This window comes from Urocitellus parryii, chromosome 6, assembly GCF_045843805.1.
Source record: "Urocitellus parryii isolate mUroPar1 chromosome 6, mUroPar1.hap1, whole genome shotgun sequence".
Lineage (NCBI taxonomy): Eukaryota > Metazoa > Chordata > Mammalia > Rodentia > Sciuridae > Urocitellus > Urocitellus parryii.
The window spans coordinates 42,148,263-42,173,652 of NC_135536.1; the positions used below are offsets into that span (position 1 = coordinate 42,148,263).

General features: G+C 35.8%; 1 protein-coding gene across 4 annotated transcripts in view; it reads right to left on the minus strand.

Annotated features, from left to right (window-relative positions):
* Positions 1-4,035: 4,035 nt before the first annotated feature.
* Positions 4,036-25,390, minus strand: part of Prkd1 (protein kinase D1) — a 318,052-nt gene continuing 296,697 nt past the window's right edge. For 3 of the 4 annotated variants that reach the window (XM_026414345.2, XM_026414341.2, XM_026414351.2), the window contains 4 exons: positions 24,777-24,875; positions 23,567-23,834; positions 5,331-5,416; positions 4,036-4,538 (listed from right to left, as the gene is read on the minus strand). In XM_026414345.2, the coding sequence (XP_026270130.1) occupies positions 4,320-4,538; positions 5,331-5,416; positions 23,567-23,834; positions 24,777-24,875 (672 nt within the window). In that variant the 3' untranslated portion in view covers positions 4,036-4,319. Of the gene's footprint in view, positions 4,539-5,330; positions 5,417-15,437; positions 15,542-23,566; positions 23,835-24,776; positions 24,876-25,390 lie in introns of those variants that run through there. The other variant, XM_026414360.2, reaches the window with a different exon arrangement.

Sequence of the window (25,390 nt, forward strand, 5' to 3'; positions counted from 1 at the left end):
GTGGAAGAGACAGGTGAATATAAAGGAAAACGTATTTTTTCCTTGCTTCTATTAACTAATTTAAGAGATAATTGTATAAAATAATATCACAAAGCAGTATTATTTGGCTTATATAAAAAGCTGTACTGTGTATACCAATGATATGACAAAGGAGGGTGGAGAGAATGGAGCGACCATGGAGAAAAGTTTGTATGTCTCACTGGAATTAAGTTAGTATCAACTTGAAATAAATAGTGAAAAGCCAACATTTATACTATAATTCCTACAGCAATATTGAGAAAATAACCCAAACAAGTAGAAAAACAGAAGAATGAATACGTTACTAAAAATATGTATCCAGCACAAAAGAGGAGCAGAGGAACCCAAACCAGACAGAGACATGGGGCAAACAAATGGTAAATGAATGAATAAGAGTCAACACCAGAGCAGGTAGGGTGGAGAGACCCATGTTTCAGGCTATGTGAAAGGGTCAGAGGTGAAAGAGCTCATTCTCTTTTGGCCACAGAGGCAGCAGGTCTTTCTCTGTGGCCTTCGGTGTGTCTTCAGATGCACCAGTATTTGGTTCCTTAAGACAGGTCTAAACAAAGAGTACGCAGAATGTGGTTACTTCATAGAGGTAGTTAAACTTAATATTGACTGAATAAAGCATAGGAAAGAAAGGAACAACTGCTATTTTTATTAATGTACTTATTACTACACACATTTAATAAGATGGCTGGTCATGCACGTCAAAATTGCTCCATCAGCATGGTTGTCACTAAAACTCGAAGATCATTTATTCCTTAGGTATAATCAATACAACAAAAGCAGCACTGATCAAAATATTTTTCAGCTCTGCCCTCCTGCTGAGGCCAAAAGCAAGAACAGTAGTGGTTTGCTCTGAAGTTTCAGGATACACAGAGACCATCAATTTTCATGACCTCTTGAGTGAGCCAAACAAGTATTTGCTTGAGGAATGTTGCCTCTTTGGTGATAATAGATGACACGTCCTTCCTAAAATGAGCTTCTGTCATTTATCTTTTTTTTTTTCAGATTGATAGGAGACCTTTCTTTCTTTTATTAGACTACTGACCTGACCATGTCATATAAGAGTTTAATACACCAGTGATTTGAAGTTTGGCCAACTTTATTCATGATATTTAGGATTTACAGTGAATAATGATTCACTGAAGTTGGAGTCTTTGGAGCATCACTGGTATTCTCACTCAAAGAATGGAGCATGACTTTTAGTAGACTGCTGCCTTGCTGCACATTACAAACCACTTTCTTTCCTTCCTGTGTTTGATGACACTGCAGAACAGATTGTGTCAACACAGTGATCCTCTTGATGTGCTACTCTGAATATTGCAGGAAACCATTCTATATAGCACTTTCTGATGTTATCGACTTCGTCCTTGGTGTTATTTAACTTTCACGATATTACTTTATTTGACTCTATCTCTGAAATACCTGTTCAATTTCCCTCACATGACTGATAATTTCATATTATTATTTCTCAGGTTTGTGCCCTAAGATCACTTTTCTTCTTGTTATGTTCAGTTCTCCCTAGGGATTGAAGATGTTCTCAAAATATTATTAGCTGATTAACTTTCAAGTCTGTACTTTCAACCTCAGAAATCTTCCCTAAACTCCAGATTCATATCCAGTTACCTTAAGGACATTCCAAACTTGCTTCCCTATAGAAACCTCTTCACTTCCTTTCCTACTTGTTGCTGCTTTAGGCCAGGCTCTCATTGCCCTGTATGTGCCTGGGCTTTCATCCAGTCTCTATGCTTCTGGCAGAGTGAACTTGTTGATGGGGCTCACTCTTCAATTCACAATGTTTGAATGACTTCCTGAGATTCACCACGGGTAAACTTAAAATCCCTAGAATAATATACAAAGGCCTCTGGACCCAGACCTCTACCCATCTCTTCTGGATGTACATCACCAGTCCTCTTTCTTTTCTTTCTTCTCTTGCTATAAAGAAATAGTTTTGTCATACAACAGTATTTTTTGATCTTCAGGTCTTTGTTCCTGTTTTTTTTTTTTTTTTAAATCCTACTTTTAACTTGGTGTATAGCTACTAGTGTTTCAAGCCCTGTTCAAACATCACCCTGCTGTTTGCCTTCCTCTCATTAATTGTTCTGTAAGATGCTTTATACCCTTACATATAATTTTCTAAAAATACCAGTAATTAATTTTATTTGTTTCTAGCTGAACAAGCCTCTTTGAATGGGGACCACTCTTTAAAGTCTAATTCACAGTTTAAAATCTTAAGTCTAACAAAGAACTATGTAGAACAGAATTTTAATAAACTTTTGCTGTGTGAATAACTGTATATTTTCATAATTCAGAGTAACTTAAGATTAAGTTCCTTTTCCTAATCAAGGACTCCAGGATCTTCTGTAATATACAGGTCACATTACCAGTTTCTTAGTCTGTAGTCCTTTTAGGATCCTATAACAAACAAGAATTTACTGATCACATTGTATATTGCAGCTAATAAATGGAGGCACATAAATTTAATATACAACATTATAATTTATATTCTGATGTTCTTAATGTATACTATGTACATACTAAGAGGGAAGGACTTTATATGATTTCACTCCTTTTCCCCCTTCCTGAATTTGCTTACTTAGTCTCGTTATAGGAAAGGTACTGTTTATATTCCCTTGCTGGCAATAGTCATTGTCCTATAGCTTAACATATTCTATTCTTGTCCCTTTGATAACACATCTTTCTGCTTCTTTATGCTGTCACTTGGACGTGAGTGCATGCATACACACACAGCCATGGCTTACCCCTAGAGAAAAAAAAAGTAGATTGAGGAACTTCTATAACTTCAAACCCATTTGTTTAAAATTCAGTAATAATACCAAACAGAGACTAACCATTGGAAAAATCAGCCATTCTCTTCCATCCCTCTCAGTACAGTCTGTAGTGTTAACATACCTATCTTACATGTTCAAGTATCTCCCAATGATTATTCTTCCAAATGTTAATAACTTCTTTTTCTGTTACATAGCATACCACTATCCTCCTAGGAAGGAAAACAACCCACATTATCTACTCCATACACTTAAAATTGTTAGGTCCCATATCAACTTTATCTTCTCCAGGTTGCAGAACCTCATCTGAGGAGCTTTCTCCTAGGGATTATTTTTCAATCTTTATGTGTTTTTGTAGTTCACTGAAGAACATCTTACTTAGATCATATGAAAAGAAACTCACATCCTTACAAATTTCTGGGCCAAACGACTAAATCAATAAACTACACTGAAATTAACAATGCAGTACTCCTGTGTGTGCTTCCAACCTCCTGTTTGGCTTTGGTCATTTTCCCCTGGGAAAACCTTCTATTCTACTCCTGTGGAAGCGAGACGATGTGAGATAGAAAGGTAAAACTGTACTTTGCAACATATACTTCAGAGTAGATCAGGCTAACTTCTAGACCACGAGACTTTTTTTCCCCCTGCTTTTTGAGAAGATATCTCTGTACCTAACTGGCTTGAAAACACTACTATGGACCACTAATAAAAATAATTCAATCAGATGGACACATATTTTGACAAGAATATTTATTTGTTATTATTGAAAATACACAAAAGACAAAAAGGCTGCTTAGCTGCTGATTTTCCATAGTACAGCAGGGTAGTGTAAGAAAGGGAGAAACATATCTGTCTTGTATATATAACAGTTTACATTTCTAAGGCATTTAGGCTTAAGAGCAGTTGGCTCCACATGCCTGGGTGCACTTATTTGAGTTTAAATATACTGAGGCACACAAGGCAATATAAGGATTTGAAATCACACAGTAACAACTTTTCCATGCATCTATGTCTTTGGGTATAATATCCCCTCCCCAGTCTTTTTTTTTTTTTTCCATGTGAGATTTGAGTTGTTCATAGAACACTGGTAACAATCTACTCTTCAAGAGTTTGCTTTACTATCATAACACCAATGGGACACACCAAACAGAACTATTTCATGGACAGGCTCTTTCTCTTACCAAAAGGAGGCTCCAGTAAGAAAAACACTGATTTGCAAAGGCACAGTGGAGACAGGTTTAATGCATTAAATATAACATGAATCATTCACAATAACAAGTTTAGTGTTTCAGGGAACTTTTGTTAATACAACACAGTTGGTCACACAAAATACAAATGCTTCTGTTGATTTGTCTTGGCAACTCAGATACATCAACAGTGCTAACAGTTTAACAGCTTTGTTCTCATCTGACAGAAAATAATGGCAGTTCTGCAAGGCAAATGTTAAACCTGACCGTATGTATTTATTAATTCCACAGTGTTTTGACAGATTATAGGGGATGAAACTCAGAGGATGCTGACACGCTCACTGAGGGCTTTCATCTCTCTTTCTTCCGTCTCAGGACTGTCACTGTGGCTAGCACTTGGGTTGATCAGGTGTGCAGGGTACTGCAGCCCCTGCTCGCCTGCATACTGCTCCCACCTGGAGTCATCGCTTTCGTGGGTGATATAGCGTTCCCCAATTTTGCATTCCAACTCTCGTAAATCTAACCAGGTCTGATAGTCCTGAAGAAAAAAATTTCAAAATATTACCCTAGAGATCATTACAACTCAACATGCTGTTTCATATGTTGTCAGTTCCCACCATCTATGAGTTGTCCCCCTTTTCCCACTATAATGGTACTGTTATCATTCATCATTCATCGTGCATCCTCCTCAAGTGACAGCATCAGCACCAAGGCCATCCTATTTGCTTAACCTTTGAAAATACATAGTGTTTATTTGATACCATGGATCGAAGTGTGGGCAATTAATGCTCCTAGTCAAGCAGTTAGGAATGTTGGTGTTCCTTTGAAATTTAATGTCTAAAAATAATCCTTTAGTATTTCAGAGAATCGTTTTTTTAAACTTTGGGTTCAATGTGAAAATAAATATTTAAAAGACTGCAAGCATGTCCATACACTTCATATTTGTCGTGTACTTCTATTCATGCATAATATCCTCGGATTTAAAAATACAGCTTCCAAATGACACAGTGCATGACCAGATGGGTATCTATTTGGACATTTATCAGGATTACACATACAGATGCTTTTGAAATCTGGTCCTCTGAGTTCTGTTATGATCCTTCTCACTTTTTGTGTGTGTGTGTGCATGTGAGTATGTATGCGTTTCCCTCACCAAAATTTTCTTGGTTGAAAGACAAGAGTTTCATAAATATTAAATTGTTATTAAAACCTAAGAAATTGCATGTATTTTGGCAAGGAAATTGATATGACAAAATACTTCTATTTTTACTATCAAAATCCTATAAATACTTGGAATCTCAACTGAGAAAAAATGGTGATTAATTTTTACCTGTAGCCATGGGTGACTCAAGGTCTTATCCACACTATAGCGCTTTCTCATTTTTACTTGCAGCAAATTATTGATAAGATCAATGGCTGAAAAAAAATTTAATTATCAGTAAAAACAGATGACAGATATGGAACAAATGTATAATTCATTTATAGTATATTTTGCAACTGTTATTTTTACAAAGTTAAATGCAGCAGAGTGATAATATGCACTAGAATCTGAAAAAAAAAATCCTCTCGAGAATTCTAAAACCTTGCCCTTCGTTTTGTTTTGGATACTAAAAATATGAAGTTGGAAATAATTGTGGAGGAAGAAGTATCAGAGTCTATTTTGAATATGATGTGAATTTCAATGGGTCTACTACTCTTTTATACTTTTTTCTACTGTAGGGATTTTGTTTAAATAGACATAATTTAAGTATGACTTGCATCACTATAAGGATAAAACTAAAATATTCAAGAGAAAGCATTTACTAATTTTGTTACAAAATATATTTAATATTTGAAAGCACATACTGGGCTTTATGGTCTTGAGGTACGTTACAGACATCTGGACATTTTATGTAAATGGGAAAATCTAGCATAATTTGGGTCACCTCTGAGGATGAATGTGGAGCCTAAATTAATGGTCCAAGAGAAAACCACTTTTGTCTCTTTCACCTTGCTTTTGCTTTAAAAAATATAAAATATTCCAATAAATTGAAATTATATCATTTTTATTAATTGCCTGAGGGAAGATGAAAAGAAACCTAATAAGAATTATTCACTGAGGGATCAAAATTATAGTCCATCCAATATAGGACTATGCCTCTGGTTGGGGCTCTGATTTGTGAAATTTAGGGAAAAAAAGGATTCTTCTTGTCAGTTATCATGTCTACAAAGTATCCTAGTTGCCCATAGTATCATGGGACAGAGTTCTCACCTTTTCTGGAAATTTTATTTTCAGCCTCTATCATTAACTGTTCATTATTAAGTCATTACCTTACACTTCCCACTCACTTTATAATAATTTCTACATGTCTTTCTTTCTTTTTATTATTTTCTTCCCCCAAAGAATTAAGCAAAATATGCCAAAATCGTGAAAGCATTTATATTTTAGAGAGTGAATTCTCACCTTTAATCTATTCTGGGCATTAGGTCTGAAAGATGGATTTTTCTAAAAAAAAAAAAATCTTAAATAGGTAGCTGATTTAAAAAAAAATGAGAATCAACCCCCAAACTTTCCCAGCCTCATGTAATGAACCAGACAGCTTTGATGCCACTGTCTGGCCTACAACAACCTATATAGACATGAAAATACAGCCTGCTGCCTGAGTCCAGAGGAACAAAGACCGCTTCATTCAATCAGAATCCTCCTTGTTATCAAGTAAAGAGAAGTGATCTCTACAGTCTTTTGGTAATATGTCTTTGGGTTTTACTGGTGCTAATTGTCCAAGTATTTGCCGGCACCGAAAGGCTGTATAAATCAAACACTAAAGAGTCCTTAATTGGAGAAATTTAATGCAACAGCACACACTTAAATGTCATCTATGCCTATGTAGTCCTGCCTCAGCTTGGATACCTGAAGAAACATAGTACTTAGTACAATTTCAAATTCCAAGCATGTGTTCTCAGAATGCTTTTGAAAGTAGAGTTCTCTCAGTGAACTGTGTATTGGGCATGTACTTTAAAACATCCATTCACATGATTTACTCACTGGTGAGTAAAGTGCACCTTCCATTCTTGCTGCTGCGGAGTCACACAGCAAAAATGGGGGATGAAGGGTGAAGGGAGAGCTTATGTGCCACTATAGCATGCTAAGGCTGTACGCTTCCCTGGACACTGCAGGGAATAAATACATGGTATTAATTCACTCATTTTGCTTTGAATTCTATAATTAGGAAGGTAGGTGTACAGTAACTCGACAAAAGGTCTGGTTTGTGCCCAAATGGGCTCCAACGGTGAGCCACATGGCCTAATGGGGAGGGAAATACTGCCAGAGGAGAAACAAAGTGTCTGAAGGGAAGGGAATATGGGAAGATGGAAAAAATCATTCTTCTGAATGAGGTACACAATTGTCAGTCTGACCAAGCCACAGACACCCTGAGGCCTGAATAAGCACATCAAGGCAAAGGCTTGTGCTTCCAAGAGAAGACAGGTTAGGACATAAGGACAGAATTAGAGGGGTCATGGTGTATATTCAGAAATGTGTGCATATAAATAAAATCTGTGGCTCCTCGCAGCAGAAAATAGCAATAATTAATTACATGTGGAAAACTATAGTTCAATGTTGGGACCTTAGTGTTATTCAGAAAGCAGGTCCATCACTGGTATTTGAGAGCTTCATTCTACTCGCAGTTTCTGGAACTCTCAAAACACCCTTTTCATCAATTGAGTCTCATTCAATTCAGCGTTAACTGCACCATCCAAATTGCCTTTGGCTGTACCCATTTTTAAAAAGAGAGCCTAAAGAACATCTTTCTTACAATGTTCTCTTTACTGGCCATGTCTATGCTGCTACCATAAACATGTTATAAGACTTCTTCACATATTTGTATTAATCACTCATTTCTAATTTCTTCATTCACCAAATCATACCTACTAATTGCTGTTGGTAACTGGGAAATATAAAGTTAATGATAGAGCTGGGCATGATGTAGTTCAGTGGTACAGCACCTGCCCTGAATTTGATCCCTAGTGTACACACACACACACACACACACACACACACACACACTTAATGATAAATAATAAAACCCTAGCCTTGAAAAGTTCCCGATTTATTTATAAAGGACGCACACTTACGCTCCTCACACCATGATTATAGGACAAAATATGCCACCTTAAATATTGGACCTTTAAGTATCCTACTCAAAGAAAAAGAATGTTTTTATTGCATAACTTATCCTCCTTGGTCCTATTTATGTTCTAGATGCAATGGAAAGCTTGACTCTATTTTATGTGACAGCTCTTCAAATCTGACACAGGGATTCCCTTTCCCCTTACATATGATAGTTCCTTTAATTTCCTTTTAGACCCCTCAGTCTTCCTGTAGAACCTTATTTTAATATTCACTATCTTTATTTTTCAAAGTCCCTGCTAAAATTCATAGATCATTACTGACCAGAATTGTCTTCACTATTAACTGCCAATTTGATTCATAGACACAGATATTATTCATATATCTTAGGATTGAGGTTTTTTTATTCTTTAGAAATTTTTACATTCATATTCTTATGTAGTCCTCATAACAACCCTATGAAAATAGATATTATTTTAATCTTCACTTTATAGGAAAGAAAAAACTTCAAAATTCCATGTAACTCAATCAATATCAGACAACTCCTAGGCAATGGAGCTAAGGTTGAAAGGGCACTTGGCTTCAAAGCCTGTGCATTCTAAGTAAGACTGTGGTCATATTATACCATTAGGTCATTATTATTAACTGATAATAATGTGAAATATTAACTATTTAAAAATTTTTTTCTAATCATGAACATTAAATTCTTCTTATGTTTTCACCACACTATTATGGATTGGAATGCAGAGATTTGTTTGTGTGGGTGTGTGTCTGTGTATCTTTGTGACTACAGTCTACACTTGAGCACTCAAAGACTATTTTGAATGTGACATGATCCCCTCATTATAGAGGTGCTCATCCTCCTAGCCTCTGCCATGTCCACACTGAATAAACCCATCTACTATGTATTAATCAATGTAGTAGAACCTTTTTTTTTTTCCAGGATAAGTTGTAAACATAGGGCATTTTGACGTAGGAGAGATCACACTCCCAACTGCCAGGCCCATTAATTATTCTTTGAGCAAGGCTTATAAACAAGCAACGTTTCCTCCTAGGAGAGTTCCCACCCAGTCCATATTTTATGATATTCTCCAAAGGCTACTGTATGAAATTTTTTTTCGAATGTTTTATTATAGTTAAGACACACCAGTCCTTAATATTACTTATTCCACCAATCTGGCAATCCTACTTAAAAAGAAAGTTCAGGTATTCTAGAATAATATATTCTCAGCAAACTAATATTGATTAATACTGACATTTGGTTGTTTCCTTCTAAGGACAAGGATTTATTATCTAAATGCTTGCAAATTATTAATTCAATTAATCACTGTAGGATTTTGTCAGGAATAAATACTAAGCTTCTTATTGATTGATTTCAGGATCCATTCTTTCTCCCCTTAAAAATTTCAGACAAATGTAGTCCATGTTAATTATATTAGTATCTTTCTCACTTTATCTATGGATTATTAAAAATTACAGTGGGTCTAAAAGCACATCTGTTAGCTTCTCTAATATTCAGTTTTCATCTACCTTATGGCTCATACTAAGTGATCCCTAGGTATTAGCTCCCAGAAGAGACTGTCCCATGTAGAATAACGTTTCCAAGGAAAGCCAGTAGTAAAGAAGCAGTAAAACTGGCAAAACTGGACCAGCCACAGCAGTCCCAGGAGAAAGCTGACAATCAGGGGGCGAAAAATAAAAAGTAAATAAAATAAAAAAGAAGTCTAAATAGAATCTTAACTGCAATTCCAAAATTAAGATCAAAATTCAGATTTCTGACCTAGAAGATATTAGGCTTGGAACTGTGAGGGAGAGGAGAAAGAAAAATCAAAAAGAGAAAACTCTGGGCTCTTCTGTTAAATCTTCTCAAAAATAGAACAAAGGAGAAAGGCAACATGGTCTGGCTATGGAAAACAAGATGGAAAGAAAAAGGGGGCAGAATGGTATATCAGAAAGGTGGCCTGCTGGCAGAGCAGCAGGACAGGACGCTGGTGCCAAAAGGGGAGAGGTAGAATACAGAAACTTCAGGTCACTTGGAACTCCCCAAGGACTTAGAGCTCATGAAAAATTTGGAGCCCATCAGAAAGAGATACTTGTGAAGCAGAGAAAGCCTCAGAAATTATGGGTCTCTAATACCTCCTTCCACAAAAATAGCAAAAAGACTATCCCCAAATCTGGATTTCATAAGGTGAGGTATACTGTGACAAAGTGCTGGTATTTGTCCTTTGAGTCAGTAAGCAGATGCCATTTTGAACAGCTGGGTTTGGTCTTAGAGCCAAAGCAATGCAGGAAGTGAAAATTCTTCTCTAAACTCTGGGGGTTACGTCTCCTTATCATCTCAGGTGAAGGGCCTACCCCTGAAGAAAACAGGAGTGAAATAGGCAATAGCTGGATCTTCCTTCTCTTTGCAGTAAATACAGCACCTTTTTTTAAAGAGTGGGTTGATTATTTTCTGATCGTATATGCCTATTTATTCTGGAAGTCAGTCTTCCTAATATTACTCTGGCCACTTTTGACTTTGTGCTTCTAAAATACCTCTAGCCAGGGATTCATACTATTTCTTACAAATTAAGAAAATAAGAAAGTTTGCTTTTTTCTTTCTTTCTTTCTTTTTTTTTTTTTGCTGCAATGAACCCTTGGCTGTTACTTCCCTCCCACCTTCCTACACAGCATTTTCCCTCCTTACTCCATCCGTTGAGAGACTAAAATGTCAGGTAAGTAAAGAGAACATTTTATCAAACATTGTCTCTGAGTTAAATGGGCCTTAAAGTAAACATTAGGGGAGCTGAACTTCTGTGTAACCCTATTTTCTAGGTGCATAAGGACTCGAGAACAAGCAATTAAATAGTATATGCAGGTGCTGTGGGCTTTATGTTTTCATATAAAAAGTAATGTTCCATTAGAGTATAATTGTATAGATTCCATTCCATTCTTCTCATATCAAAATAGAATAATCTTTGAAATTATGCAAACTATATCGCAGTTATTCTCCATTTCAAGTGTGAGGACACAACAGGTTTTGTGTGTGTGTATTCATATACCTTTGCATGTGCCCTTGCCGTGACTTAACTAGAGGGTATCCAAAGCTTGGAGAAAACCCTTCAAAAAGAAAGTGGACACTGAATACTTAGTGGGTCCCTTAGGTCACACCTGTCAGTCACATTTTACTTCTACTTTTATTTTTTCATGCCTGTATCTCTACACTTGATTTTAGCTCCTTTGGGGTCACAGAGATTGGGTATTTGCACAGGTATTTCATAAATCTTTAAAATGCATCTAAATTTTAAAGCACGAGAGAAATGCTTACTAGCATTTGGTAGCTTTAATATAGTAATTAGAAATTTAAATGTCATTTTTTTCTCAGCTCTAAGTTTTAATACCCATATTGTGTGCATATGGATTGTACATTTTGGTTATAAATATTCCTGGATGGTAGGAGATCACAACTCTACAAAATGTCAGATACCATAGATAGGATTATCAGAAAATCAGAATGATGCTGAAAATATTGCAATATAGATTATGTTATTTTACAGAAAGGAGATTGCTTGTCACACCACAGGACTGGTTTCTTTTGTTGTTTTTGTTTTCATCCATTCTGTCTTCTCTCCGCCCCCAAATTATTCAGGTCCATAACTTCAAATTAGATACCATATCAAAACTATCATTCTTTTGATGTAGCCAACCCCAAGTAACTGCTAGGCTCCTTGCCTTTGAGCCAGTGTTTTTTTTATTCCCATTCACTTCAGGCTCACTGTCTGCTGCAAGGCAATGCTCTGTACTTCTCTCCCTTTGGTTTGCTTCATGCTGATGGTAAGTTGTGTGTTTATTTTAAAAATCGTTTTGCAACCCTTCACATTCCAGCTCTCAACCCAGCATGCCGTTGCCCAGCAACACTAACTGGGACGCTCCTCTCAGGGGCTGAAACCAGAGGCTGCCAGCAGCAAGCAAGGCCACTGGAAACCATCATCTCACTCGTTCCTGAGTCAATTACCGGAATCCAATGAAGTGCAAGACCTTTAGAGATTTGAGCTGGTGTCTTTCCTTTTTCAGTTCTTTCCTCTGTAGAAAGTCATTCTATCAATGGTTACTCTTTTGCTTCACATTCAATTTCATTTCTTCCTGAGGACTGGCAACACAATCTTGGACATCATGAATTGTTTCAACACAAGCACACACAAGTCAAACTGATGTCCAACTGATTCACCATTTAGGGCAGAAATAAAAATATGTTATTCTGATAAGTTTAGGTAGATATTTCTTTTTCTTTTTTACATTGTCATTACACTTGAAAATCCTTTGGAGAGTTTCATTTTTAAATACTAATAAACCAAGTGAAAGTCTTTAGGGGAAAGGCCTCCAGGTATTGGTCATTGTAGGAGTCTCAGGGGTTTCTAATACGTACAGCTAGAGTCTAGTATAACTATGCTAAGTAATAGCTCAGATTTTAACAAACATGAATAATAGTTTGGAAATCTTAAATTAAGATTCTGATTGGGTAGATCTGGGAAGGAGCCTAAGAGTCCATCTTTTTTTTTGGTGGGGGGAGGTACTAGGAATTGAATTCAGGATCCCTTAACCTCTGAGCCACATTCCCAACCTCCGCCCCCCCTTTTTTTTTTTGAGACAGGGTCTCACTAAGTTGCTGAGTGCCTTGCTAAGTTCCTGAGGTTGGTCTCAAACTTGCCAGCCTCCTGTTTTAGCCTCCCCAGTCACTAGGATAATAGGTGTGCAACACCACCTGGCTCTGAGAGTCTATCTTTAATGGTGCCCAGGTTGCCTATATTATTGGTCTGTAGACCAGATTTTGAGTAGTTATGGAATATGTGAACATTGGAGGAGGTTCATAACTACTGTGATGCTGTCCAATGAGCCCTTGAACAGACAGATCTAAATACAGAGAAAAGTACTTAAGCACAGAGAAAGGTATCTGTTCTCAGTCCCATTTTGTTCAATATTCTGGAATGAAGACACAGGAGGGCTTCAGGATAACTTTGACTCAGAAGACACTGACAGGAAGATTAAGTAAGTTGGATCACACAATTCTCCAAATATATACAGGCTGGAGCAATGGGCCATCCTGATAACATTTAACAGGGACAAATGGAACCAAGTATTCTCAATTCCCCCTGCCCCAAGATCTAAATACAGAACTGGAAAATCTGTCTTATCAACAACATGTATAAAAAGAAATTCAGGTTTTTAAATTCTCAGTGGATTTGATATGTCTACTATTTGCCCCCAAATCAAACTTTATTTTATGCCATGCTGAAAGAAATATTCATTATAATGAGGTAAGTGGTATCTTCGCATCACTCTTCATTAGATTTGTTGAACCCCAAGTCAGACACTTTCCGAGGTTTGATTTAAAAAGAACAGAGGCAAAGAGAATTGTGTTTGGATCAGAGTAAACAGAGAGTTTGATGGAAAACTGAGTGCCCAGGAGAAGAGGAGCCTGGGGAAATGTGAGGGCTGCTTTCAAACATCTGAGATGAACCTTTCCTTGGAAAGGGATTGGGTTTGTTCTGCCAGTGGGCATAAACACTAGAGATATTTTTGCTTATTGTATTAGGGTTGAGTTAAGAAAAAATTTGTATCCTCATAAAATTGTGTATTTTCCATCACTGGAGCAATTTAAGAATATTCTGCTCAGTAGATTGGTACTGAGGAGCAATATAAGGGTTAGATAAGATTTTTAACATCCTGTATTTTGAAATATTGTTCTGTTTTGTTTTTGGGGAAGGAAGCAAACTCACCAAATATTTAATCTTTTCTGATCCTCTAGTCAGCTATCTCCCCATATATTCAGATGTCATATTTCAACACAACTGTGATTTATATCCAGAAGTGAAATTTTAAACTTATAATTGAAATATATAAGAAAATATTTCAATTTTGGGGGGGGGATAAAAAGCCAACTTTTGAGCACTTACAAAGGCAATGTTCTTGCTAAAACTTATGAGCAGTTACTCTCTACAAATAGTCACTTATTAGAAACATTGCCATTAATTATATTTTACTTGTTATCAAAATAGATGATTCCTTTCCTAGTGGACAATGGTTTCAGATATTACCTCACTGGATTATAAAATATTCACACCACACACACACACACACACACACACACACACACACACAATTCAATCTATGGGTACATATTTTTCAAATCATCGCATGCCTTTGGCTCACAACTTTAAAGCTCTTATGAAAGAATATGACAAAAAAAATCATTGAACACAATTGATTCCAGAATTTTAAGTTCAGATTGTTTAAAATGTTAAACCCCATGGAGGCTCTGACCCACATCATTCACTTTACTTTATCAATTGTGATTAAATTTCCTGGCACCCAGTCAGCATTTTTAAGTAGTTCACTGGCTAGTCCCCACGCCTCTCCTGCGTGCTGTTATGTCTGACAGTGGTGTTAATATGTTGACAAATCAATCTATTCATTAATATTCAGCAGGCTTGCTGGATCTGCAAGCCTCATAAACTGTTACAAACACAGTTTAATTATTAAAATGACAATTGTCTTTCTTTTGTTTCTCAATCCATTGGATTTCTGGGTCTCATCTACCCGAGGCTTATTTTCAATGGGGTTATTTTTTGTTTTGAACAATATGGAGTGAAAGAGAGACCTACAGCTGGTTCCTTTTCATGGCAAAGTGCTACTTCCAACTTAAGTATTTAGCATTCTGGAACACTGTTAGATTTTGAAAACATACCATGTGGTAATGGTGCTAGGCTTTTATTTAGCTTTTCTTTGTGTTTGTACTGGCTGTATTTTTCAATCTCCAATTTCTGGGGGAAAAACACACTTGTGACCAATTTTATTTGAATGTATCAAGTGGAATGGCAAAAAACAAATGCTTTTAAAATAAAATTTAGATGCTTTGATAAATTCAGTTGTTAATATAGTGGTCATTCTATGTCTTGAGATACCCTATATTCTCTACTGTACAGCTGATGACTGAGATAAACTAGAAGAATAAATTATAGTTGTGCTTATCAGAGAAAAGAAGAGGTATAAATACTACCATTGAAGCAGTCAGAGCACACAAGTGGAGGGAACCTACATAATGGGCACACCATCACAATTGGATAATTAATTTTGCACTAAAAACAAGCTTTTGGATTAATGAAAGTGCATTTCCTTTCTTTTTTTTTTTCCTTTTTTATATATGGTATGCTGAGGCTTCCTGTCTGATCTTAATTCTTGAGAATATCAACTAGCCATGTGACTCTGAAACTGAGCAGTAACAACACAGCAGGTGACTGGGGAATAGGTGCTTCTTCAAACTTCACCTGTGAACACAGAAAATGACCTTCTGCCTGCAGGGGTCGGGGCTCATCGTGAGACAATTTCCGAGGCTGCCTCTGTGTTGATTACTGCCTGCTTGCTTCCTTAATGGCATATAAAGAAATATCAAAACTCTGAAAGAGAAAAAGTAGTAATTTCTCTGTTGATCTCCATAGCCCACTACTAACCTTCCTCAAATCTACTCTATTCCTCTAAATGAACACACCATGATGGAAATGTATTGTTAACTCTAGCAAGTTCTTTCCCCTCCATTATTGCAAGTCTGTCAACAGTCTCTTAATGAAACAACTTGCACTGAAGCAAATTATGTGTCACTTCACTAACTACACAGTCTGCATCATTTAGTTCACCATGTCACTTCTCTTCTTCAGAGAAGAAACTCCAAGGAAAACAAAAGCTGTACAATTGTCATACACAGAGAATAATCACATAAGAAATGTGCTGTTAATCTAAGCAATGAAGGAATGCAGAAAAAGAGAATTCATTTGGTTTTCATATTGAAAATTCTTCTTTGTGAGGACATGATAGGTTTAGAGACTTAAGATAACATCTTCATCTGCTCAGTCACACTGTAGTGACTGGTGTTATTGAAAAGGAAATGGAATCTTAAAGCTTTTCAGCGAATGACATTTTTACATAATATTTATATTTATTTAAAATTTTGTTCAATTTTTAGACCAGGCATGGAAGAATTATAATTATGCAAAATCCATTATTCCTGGATCCTTCTTTAACTTCATGCCCTTTATTTATTTGTATTAGTTTTTACAAAAGTTATCCTAAGCACCTGGGGAAAGCTGTATAATTGTCATACATAGAGAATAATCACATAAGAAATATGATTATTACTGAACTCTTCAGTAAGGAGATTTCAAAGAGAAAAAATAAAAACCTCTCTTTTCACTTTTGACCCACTATTTAGAGAGTACCTATTTTAAATTTTTCTTCTAATTACCTGAATGCCTGTGAATAATGCAGTATCTTTTATGCTTGATTCACTAACTTTAAACCAGTGCTACTCAAGTGTGAAAAATCAGAACGGATCAGTGCCATTCTGTGAATTGTTTGTTATTGGTCTGTTATAAGTACAGAGAGTGAGACTAAGTCTCTGGAAACTTTGTATCCATTTTACATGGCTCTCACATTAAAAAAAAAAATTACAAAGTACTGGTCCATATGTTTAGAGATTAAAGTAAAAACCAACTGGTCCTTTACTACAGATAGTTAAAGAAGAATCACTTTTTAAAAATGTGATTTCCTTCCATTAAAGATAATGAATCTTTTCATTTTAGTTTTCTCTACCTTATTGTCCTCTTCATCCTCCCAATCAATTTAAACACATTAAATTATTGTACTGGCAGGCAACCTTTGTAATTTAGATCAGGTCCTAACACACAATATGACAGATATAACCAGCTAAAAAGATATAGTAAATATTGATAATACATAATACTTATTTCAAATTCTTAACTTTTAACTAAATTGAATATTAAATGACACATGTAAATTTATATAACTAATCCATGCAGTATCTCACATGAACTCTGGAAGTTTGGGCTCTTATAATTCTCTTCACCACTTTTTTTTTTTTGGCCTCCTTATTCCTAGTGTTATAGGATTCCATTATTTATAATCTTTTGCATAATTATAATTAAGTCAGACGTGTTTAGTTTAAATGTTATCTAAAATTAATAAGCATTATGTGAAATAATTTATATATAATTATTATTAATGTATGAACTCTAGGTAAAAACCCTCCCCTATAGCAATTACCTAGAACCTCAAACCCACAACTATGTCAACTCAATGAGACTTTAAGTGTTATAAGGATTCTCTTTTCCTACATTTCTTTAATAGTTCAAAATCATAACACACATCTTAGTTGCTTCTGTATTATATAACTTTTAGTTGAGCTGGATTTATATATTTGTCTTCTTTCTTTTTGACAAAAGATGCCTGTGCTATCTTTTGTAATCTTACTATTTTGAAATATATCTAAAATTGAAATATATCTGAATATATCAAAAATTTTGAAATATATTGAAATATTATCTAAAATTTTGAACCAAGAACATGTCCTGGTTTTATTTCTCTGATCAAAAAGATGATGTGGATGTAAAGAGATGTTAGGAATGAGAGGAATTTTATACTGTTTCTCCAGCAGTTTACAAGTGTGGAACCAGGGAGCCTACATTTTAAAATAGCTTCTCTAATTACCTGTTGGTATGCCAAAGTTAAAATCGCCCACTATAGATCTAGAGCAAGCCATGATAGGTTTAAAATGAGCCATAATCAAAGTGGTTCTTTAGCAAAATTATTAGGAATCCCTTGCTTTACAAATATTTCTATTTCAACTATTTGTTAGTTTTACTCTCCCCCCTCCATTTCCCATTTTAAGCTCTTCCCCCCCCTGGTATCACTTCTTAAGTGATAGACACTCTTGTTTGCAATTTTCTGGGGTTTTTAAAGGCAATATCACTCTTAAAATGTACCACCTGTGAGATACATGGAAGATACCCTGGTTTGTCTCTTGTTCTTTAGGAGTTCTAAATAATGCAAATGAAAGGAGGGGTATACTGGTGAATGATCAAGTAAGTTGCAATTCTTCAGTTTTACCTGGTTATGTAAAACAAAACAAAAAAACTGACAATGGGTTGCTCTTTCTGTATTATAAGTGAATTTGCCAAATCAAGCGAATATTTTTAAATGAGTACACATGTCCTATCAAGGAACTAAGAAAGTCAGTAAGATGGCTGTGCCAAGTGCTAATCCTCACCTGGAATGAGATAAAGCAGGAGGTGATAGTGAGGCCATTTCTAATTTCTGACAGGGCAGTGATGGATATATCAGATGATGAAAAATGGTCATCCAGATAGTAGCAATGATGAAATGAAATGCAGCAGAACACACAAGACTGCCTTAGGACACACTGATATAATCACAAACACTGTCCCTTGATGGGCTAGAGTCTCCACTTGTGTGTCTGTAATCATATGATTTATGCTGCACTGTTTTGTATATGTGTTTGTGCATATAAATACATACATATATTACATAGCTATTATGTATAACTGAATATGATGGCTATATGCACTTCGTTACATGTAATTCCATACTATTATTTTATTATATCAACTATAGTTAAGTACATATAAATGTAGTTATATCTTTATAAATAATTATAGTTACATTTGTGTTTGTACATACATACAAAAGTAAATATAAACATACTAGAGTGATAGATAAAAGAAGAACGGAATTTGTAAAGTGACTGGGAATTAAAAAGTAATCAAGGTATTTAAAGCTAATGTGTTCTGCTAATCACTATGGTAAGCATGTCCAAGTGCAATCTCATTTAATATGTAATATAATCCAAGGAGGTAGTAATTAATATCACTATATTCAGGTTGTTTACCAGAACATGATCCCATTTCCCAGGATTTTTAGAGATTATGACAAATTTCATTACTTCTCTAGCTCTAAGCTGGTGAAATCATTTTAAAAATTAATGTAACAGGATGGCTAACCACATTAGAAGGATAATCAAGAGTCTGTAAATGTTGTAGATAAAAGCATTTCCTTTGGAACCAGCTGACAGGATTTGCAAACTGGCCCCACTCAGACAAGCTACTTACCCCTCTATGTTTACATTTCCTTATCTTCAAAATGGAAACAATAATAGTATTTAATAAAAGTTTAGGATGGCTAAGTGAGTTTATATACAAAACGTGTTTAGTGCTTTTTTATAAGGCAAATGCTATAAAATTTTAATTACTAATATTTTAATATTTTCCTTAATTTTTTAATTAATTTTACCCTCTCGCTTTTACTTGTAATATTTGCGAAGCTTTAAGATTTTCTCTCATTTTTCAAATCATATTTTGATTTATATGTGCAAAAAAATTTCTGTTTTTAAAATGGACACCTATTAATGCTTTTGCATTTATTTTTATCCTAGCATCTTTTCCCTGTAGGAACTTCCTTTCTCCTAACTGGAGGGACTCATGATCATCCATAGGGCCAATCAGAGCCAGGCTCCTGGGGTGACTGTGTGATTGTCCCCTAGATACTATGGGATTCAAGCATAGTCAAGGGGCCCCTTTCAGAGAATCTGTGGCTACAGGGAGATGATTGCTCTTCCATTCTGAGATCATGAACAACAATAAGTAGCAGGTAAGCCTGAGCTGCTGGGAATAAATTGGCAGCATATGAAGAGTCTGCCTGAGAAAGAAGCCCTCTTAAAACAAAGCAGAGCTGTGAGGTGGAGAAACCTAACACTTGAACTGCAGAATCCAGCTGAATCTTCAGGTTTACCTCTTGGATTTCTCAGTTGTGTGAGTCAATAAATTATCTTATTTGTTGAGATAGGTTTCTGTCCTGATTAATTCACTGACAGATTATTAGTATCTTTCCATGATACTGATATTCATTATATTATCATAGCAAGAATACATAATGAGTATAAAACTCCATAGGTTCCTAAATACCAATCCAGAAATAAGAACCCTTTGGGGTAACAATGCATAGTGTAAAGAAGGGAGACAAATTTTTATTTCAAGGCCAACCCCTTAATTTCATGATCATTGTGTGACCTTAGTTAAGTCACTAAACCTTTTTGATTTCTCTGTAATACACAGACTAAAGCAAATTACTTATCAAATTCTCTTCTTGTGTGAAGGTCAAGCACCATAATACATAGCTATTACATCAAATCTATGTCTACACTAACAGAAAAAAAATGCATGTCAAAGGCAGTTTTTTTTTTAAATACTGTAACACCTATTAATGCTACAAAGACTTCCACATTTTCTTTTGCTTTTTCAAGTGGAAAAAAACAAAGACAAAAAAGGACACCTAGAAATATTTATGAAGAACACCAGGGAAACACGTATACCAGTTTGCACAGTTTCTAAAATTACACAATCAATATTTGGTTACCAGCCAGGGCAATTGCTTAGCTTAGTATTCTGCTGTCCTCCTCTCAATTCAAGTCCTTGGCTGACCCCACACCTGCCCATAAATGCCCATAAATGCCTCTCACATTCTTTGTCTCATTCAGTTTTGATTACAACCTCACTATGCAGACTGGAATCATTATCCCATCTTATACTAGAGGAGGTGAAGTCCAAAAGATAGGTGGTGACTAATTAAAATGGCAGATAGGGCTATATCTCACACAGCTGGACTGCTGACCCTGATCTTCGACTTTATAGTCATGGTGGGGCCCTAGATTTTGATTTCTCTGTATATGGATTCTTAGTGTTTCTGATGTGGTTTAAAGTATCCTGAGATGCAAATAAAGCTGTACAGCTTTTGTGCCTCAGAGGAAAGGATGAGGCAAAGGAGGCATTGGGGAGAGGGGTCTGTTAATAACTAAACCAAAAGGAAGGGCTTTGAGAGCTTGTTTGGAGGTTCTAGCAGGGGAGCATGGGGAGCGGGTGCATGGGAGGAATGGAGGAACTTTTGATAGGGCAAAGGGGAGAGAGAGAAAAGGTGAGGGCAAGGAGGTCGGAATGATGGTGGAATGAGTTAGACTTCATTATCCTAAGTACACGTATGAAGACACCAATGGTGTGAAAAGACTTTGTGTACAATCAGTGACTTGAAAAATTGTGCTCTATGTGTGTAATATGAAATGAATTGCATTCTGCCATTATGTATAACATATAAGAATAACTAATTTAATTGGAAAAAAAAAGAAAAAGGAGGGCTTTATTATTGACCTGAGCTGGTCTCCACATCATTTTGAGTAGGAAGAAAAATGTTGACACTTCCATAGCCAAGAAAAATGTGTTCTTCCTGATCAAATATAATTCTGAATTATCCTTCTGAATTATCCTGTATCATTCCGTCTTACTAAAATACTATATCTCTTCCTTACCATTCTTTGGTGATTTGGCATAAGATCTATCTTTTATGAAAATGTAGTTTTGACCAGTCAAGTTCACAGTGATTGTCATTCCTCTGAACTTGAAGACTCTGATTTCATACCTGACAATTCCAGAAAATAAATTTACAATTTTCTAAATTTATGTAACTCATCTCCCCAACTAGCTTTCAAGTTCTTTGAAGCATATTTCATGTTCTGTTCTCTACTTTCATGTTACCTATTATGTATGTAAGTTGTGATTTCCCAACAAGTGTTCATAAGCCATAGAAACTTAGGCCTTTGGTTTCTATTACCAGTGACAATAACCAAAAAATGTTAAATTGACTTCAAGGGTATTCTGATATGAAATCTGTAAAAAGGCATCAAGTTATTTTACTGGATTTCTGGATTAAAGGCATCAAGCATGAGGGTTAGCTCTATTTAAAGGAGATGTTTCCTAACAAGAGCCTTGGTCACAGGTTATCTGATAATGCCTTCTTTTCTGTCTTCTAGAAAAGAAACATAATTGTACTTCACTTTCATCTTTGTTGAACCATCCTAAATATTTAATTATTCCTTTGGCATATATGATAGCTCTTTTGTAGGCCACAGATTCCTTTAAGATACATCCATCTTGCTATAATTTACAAGTAATTAGAGGATGTTAAAGGTTGTTGCTAATGGTAACTTAAAGCTCTGACAATGGATAGCTCTTGCCATTTAATACTAAACATCTAATAATTTAATCTACATTAGGCAGCTGATATACACTCTTTTCCCATTGCTATACCAACACATGCAGTAACAGGCATCAAATAAGTGAGGTTAATCCTATGCATGTATTGGCTTCTGGACTAGATGTTGTCCAGAAACAACAAGGAAGCAGGAATAGTGAAAGGATGAATGTTCAGACTGCCGGCATGAGTTCTGGCCCTGCCCCTGACTAGTTTTGTGATTCAAATTTACAGCATAACTTTTTAATATTTCAGTTTTCTTATTTAAATTACAGGTATAATTTTAAAAGACCTATCTTATGAAATTTTTATGAGAATTCAACAAATTCCAAAGCATCTTTACTGAGGAACACCTTTTAAAAACATTGAATAAGTCATGTTATTTGCCCTCATCAGCCCTGCCATCTTTAAAACACTATCTGTTTTCCTTTAAGAGGATGGCAGTATTTATTAAGAAGAATAGAAGCTTTACTGCAACACTGCCCAGTTAATCTATCCTAAAGAAGTCATCATAGATACTTTTAGAAATCATATGTATAAGGATGTTCTAATGCTGAACAAACTTCCAAGGACATGGCCAAGTAAAATACGATGCATACTCTAACATTACACAGAAGAAGTCACTAGACAAAGATTTTGCCACACTAATTTATATGGTTTGATAATTAAAATATCAATGTCAAAAAATTCTTGGGTTGATAATACTTTAAAAATATTTAATACACTTATTAGCTCTAAAAGTTTTCTGGTAGAATTTTTTGGATCCTAAATATAGAATCATATCATCAGCAAACAGCAATAGTTGAATTCTTCTTTTCCTATTCATATCCCTTTAATTTCTTTTGTCTGTCTAAGTACTCTGCCTAGAGTTTACAGGACTATGTTGAATAGATGTGGTGAAACAGGGCATCCCTGTCTTGTTGCAGTTTTTGGAGGGAATGCTTTCATTTTTTTCTCCATTTAGAATGATGTTGGCCTTGGCTTAGCATAGATAGCTTTTACAATGTTGAGGTATGTTCCTACTATCCCTAGTTTTTCTAGTGTTTTGAACATAAAGCAGAGCTATATTTTGTCAAATGCTTTTTCTGCATCTATTGAGATGATCATATGATTCTTATCTTTAAGTCTACTGATGTAATGAATTGCGTTTATTGATTTCCATATGTTGAGCCAACATTGAACAAACCCAGGTACATGGTAAGTAAACCTTTACTACAGATTCATTATCATTATATCAATATATAAATATTTGTACATTTTAAGAAAATACAAAAAATAGGAACAAGTTCATTCTGGTTGTTTCATCTACCTCTTAATACATATATTCCTTTTTCTATATTTGTAAACACACACACACACACACACACACATTTCATCAAAAGACATTTTTGTTTTCATTTACTTTCAAACAACACCAATCAATTTGTGCTTCTAATCTGGTAGGCACAGTGAACATTTATCAGTGTAATAATTCACAATTAAACTCATAACTCTTAAAAAATAAGTCATGATCATTTTTGCATGGAAGTTATTACCTTCATGAGAGATTTCCTTCCAGGGATTTGGTGGATACATGAAAGCTGCATTCTGGATTTGGTCGTTTATGTCCTCATCTTCGTTAAATGGGAACGTGCCACTTAGGCTTACATAGATAATCACCCCGACAGACCACATGTCTAGGGAGCGATTATAACCCTTGTTTCTTAGAACCTCAGGTGCCAGGTAAGCTGGGGTACCAACCACAGATCTTCGGAAAGATTTCTCTCCAATGATCCTGGCAAAGCCAAAATCACAAAGTTTCACCTGTTGACAAAAGTGTATGCAGAAATCATTCAATCACAGTTATGTGTCTGTATATGGGTTAGTTGAAGTCTGTCAGAAACTACCATAACTCTTTGTGCAGAACAATATGATTTTCTTATGGTGTAAGAAATAGCTATTTTCTGCTAAGTGATAAAGGATGACAATGGTTTCCATACTGATACAAAGGCATGCTTTCATTCATAAACATATCATCTAAACACCCAACCCCCCACCCCCCACCCCCCAAAAAAAAACAAGAGAAAAATGTGAAAACAAGTATATTTAGAAGTGGGAAGGGAAACATGCAAGTCTGGGGAGTGAAGGGCTAACTCAAGGGCTTATTATGAGGATGAACAACAGTAGATAGTTGAGTCGTGCCATCCACAATAATTGGCTCTGTTTTGGCACATTGGTAGGACCTGAAGGTGTCAAGGTAGCAAAGCAAGACAGCCAACCTTGGTCAGGTCACTTAAGATCTCTGACTCCCTTGGGAGAAATCCAGTTGTTTTCTACCTTCTGAATTGAGAAAAGGAAGAATTTTGCCCTGGGCCTGGAGAATAAGGCTGAAATGGAAAGTCTTGCCCAACCTTAGAGAGAGGAGAGCTCTCTGGGACTCTCAAGCGTCCTCACTCTCAGAGCCAGTGGTTTCAACCTTAGGCTAGGGTTGCCAGTTTCCAAAGACACCCCCCACCCAACCCAAAAAAGAAAAGAAAAGCAATAAGAAGGCACAGGTATGTACTATTAAGACTCACTGAACTGAAAAGCCAGTGACAAAGTCACAGTCCTGAAATATAAGAAGGCAACAAATGGATGGGAACACATAGAGAAAACTTGAAACAAAGATCTTGAAGTGGGGTCGGGAGGGAGAAGGTGACAGGATGCTGCCTGGGAGCCAGTGATGCTGTCAGCTGGCTTTTTGCTGAGAGAAGCTTTTATACTTGCCTGAGGGAAAGGATCGGCTGATGCCAGCAACACGTTTTCTGGCTTAAGGTCACAGTGAACGATATTTTTAAAATGAAGATGCCGCAAAGCCACGAGTATCTATAAAGAAGATAATCACCAAAATGCTTTCATTTCAGTCTATTAATTTGAAGATGTTTTCTACCAGTTCATAAATTTAAAAGACCAAGATAAAATGCACAATAGCCAGTCCAGTTTGCTCAAGACACTAAAATGGAGTAGATGAACCCAGCGAGTTGCTAGGGAAATTTCAATGGAAGAAGTATCCTATTATGGTATTCAAACAGCAACCAACACAAGTGTAGACAAAGGAATTCAATATGCAACAGGAATGTGCATTCTTAAATATTTACATTGAATCAGGACTAAGCCAATGTACTTTTTAAAGTCCCATGAATAATCCCAATACATGGGCTGACTTCCATGTTACTAATTTGGTATACTGGACTCTGACTAACAGATACTCATCAGAGCACACAATAATAAGCTCTGCAACCTTTCCTAGTGTAGTTTAGATTGGAAGTACAGACTAAACAACAAGGCTAGGAAGCTGTCGTAAAACAGTTATAACATTTGATATTAAATTATTTTTTTCT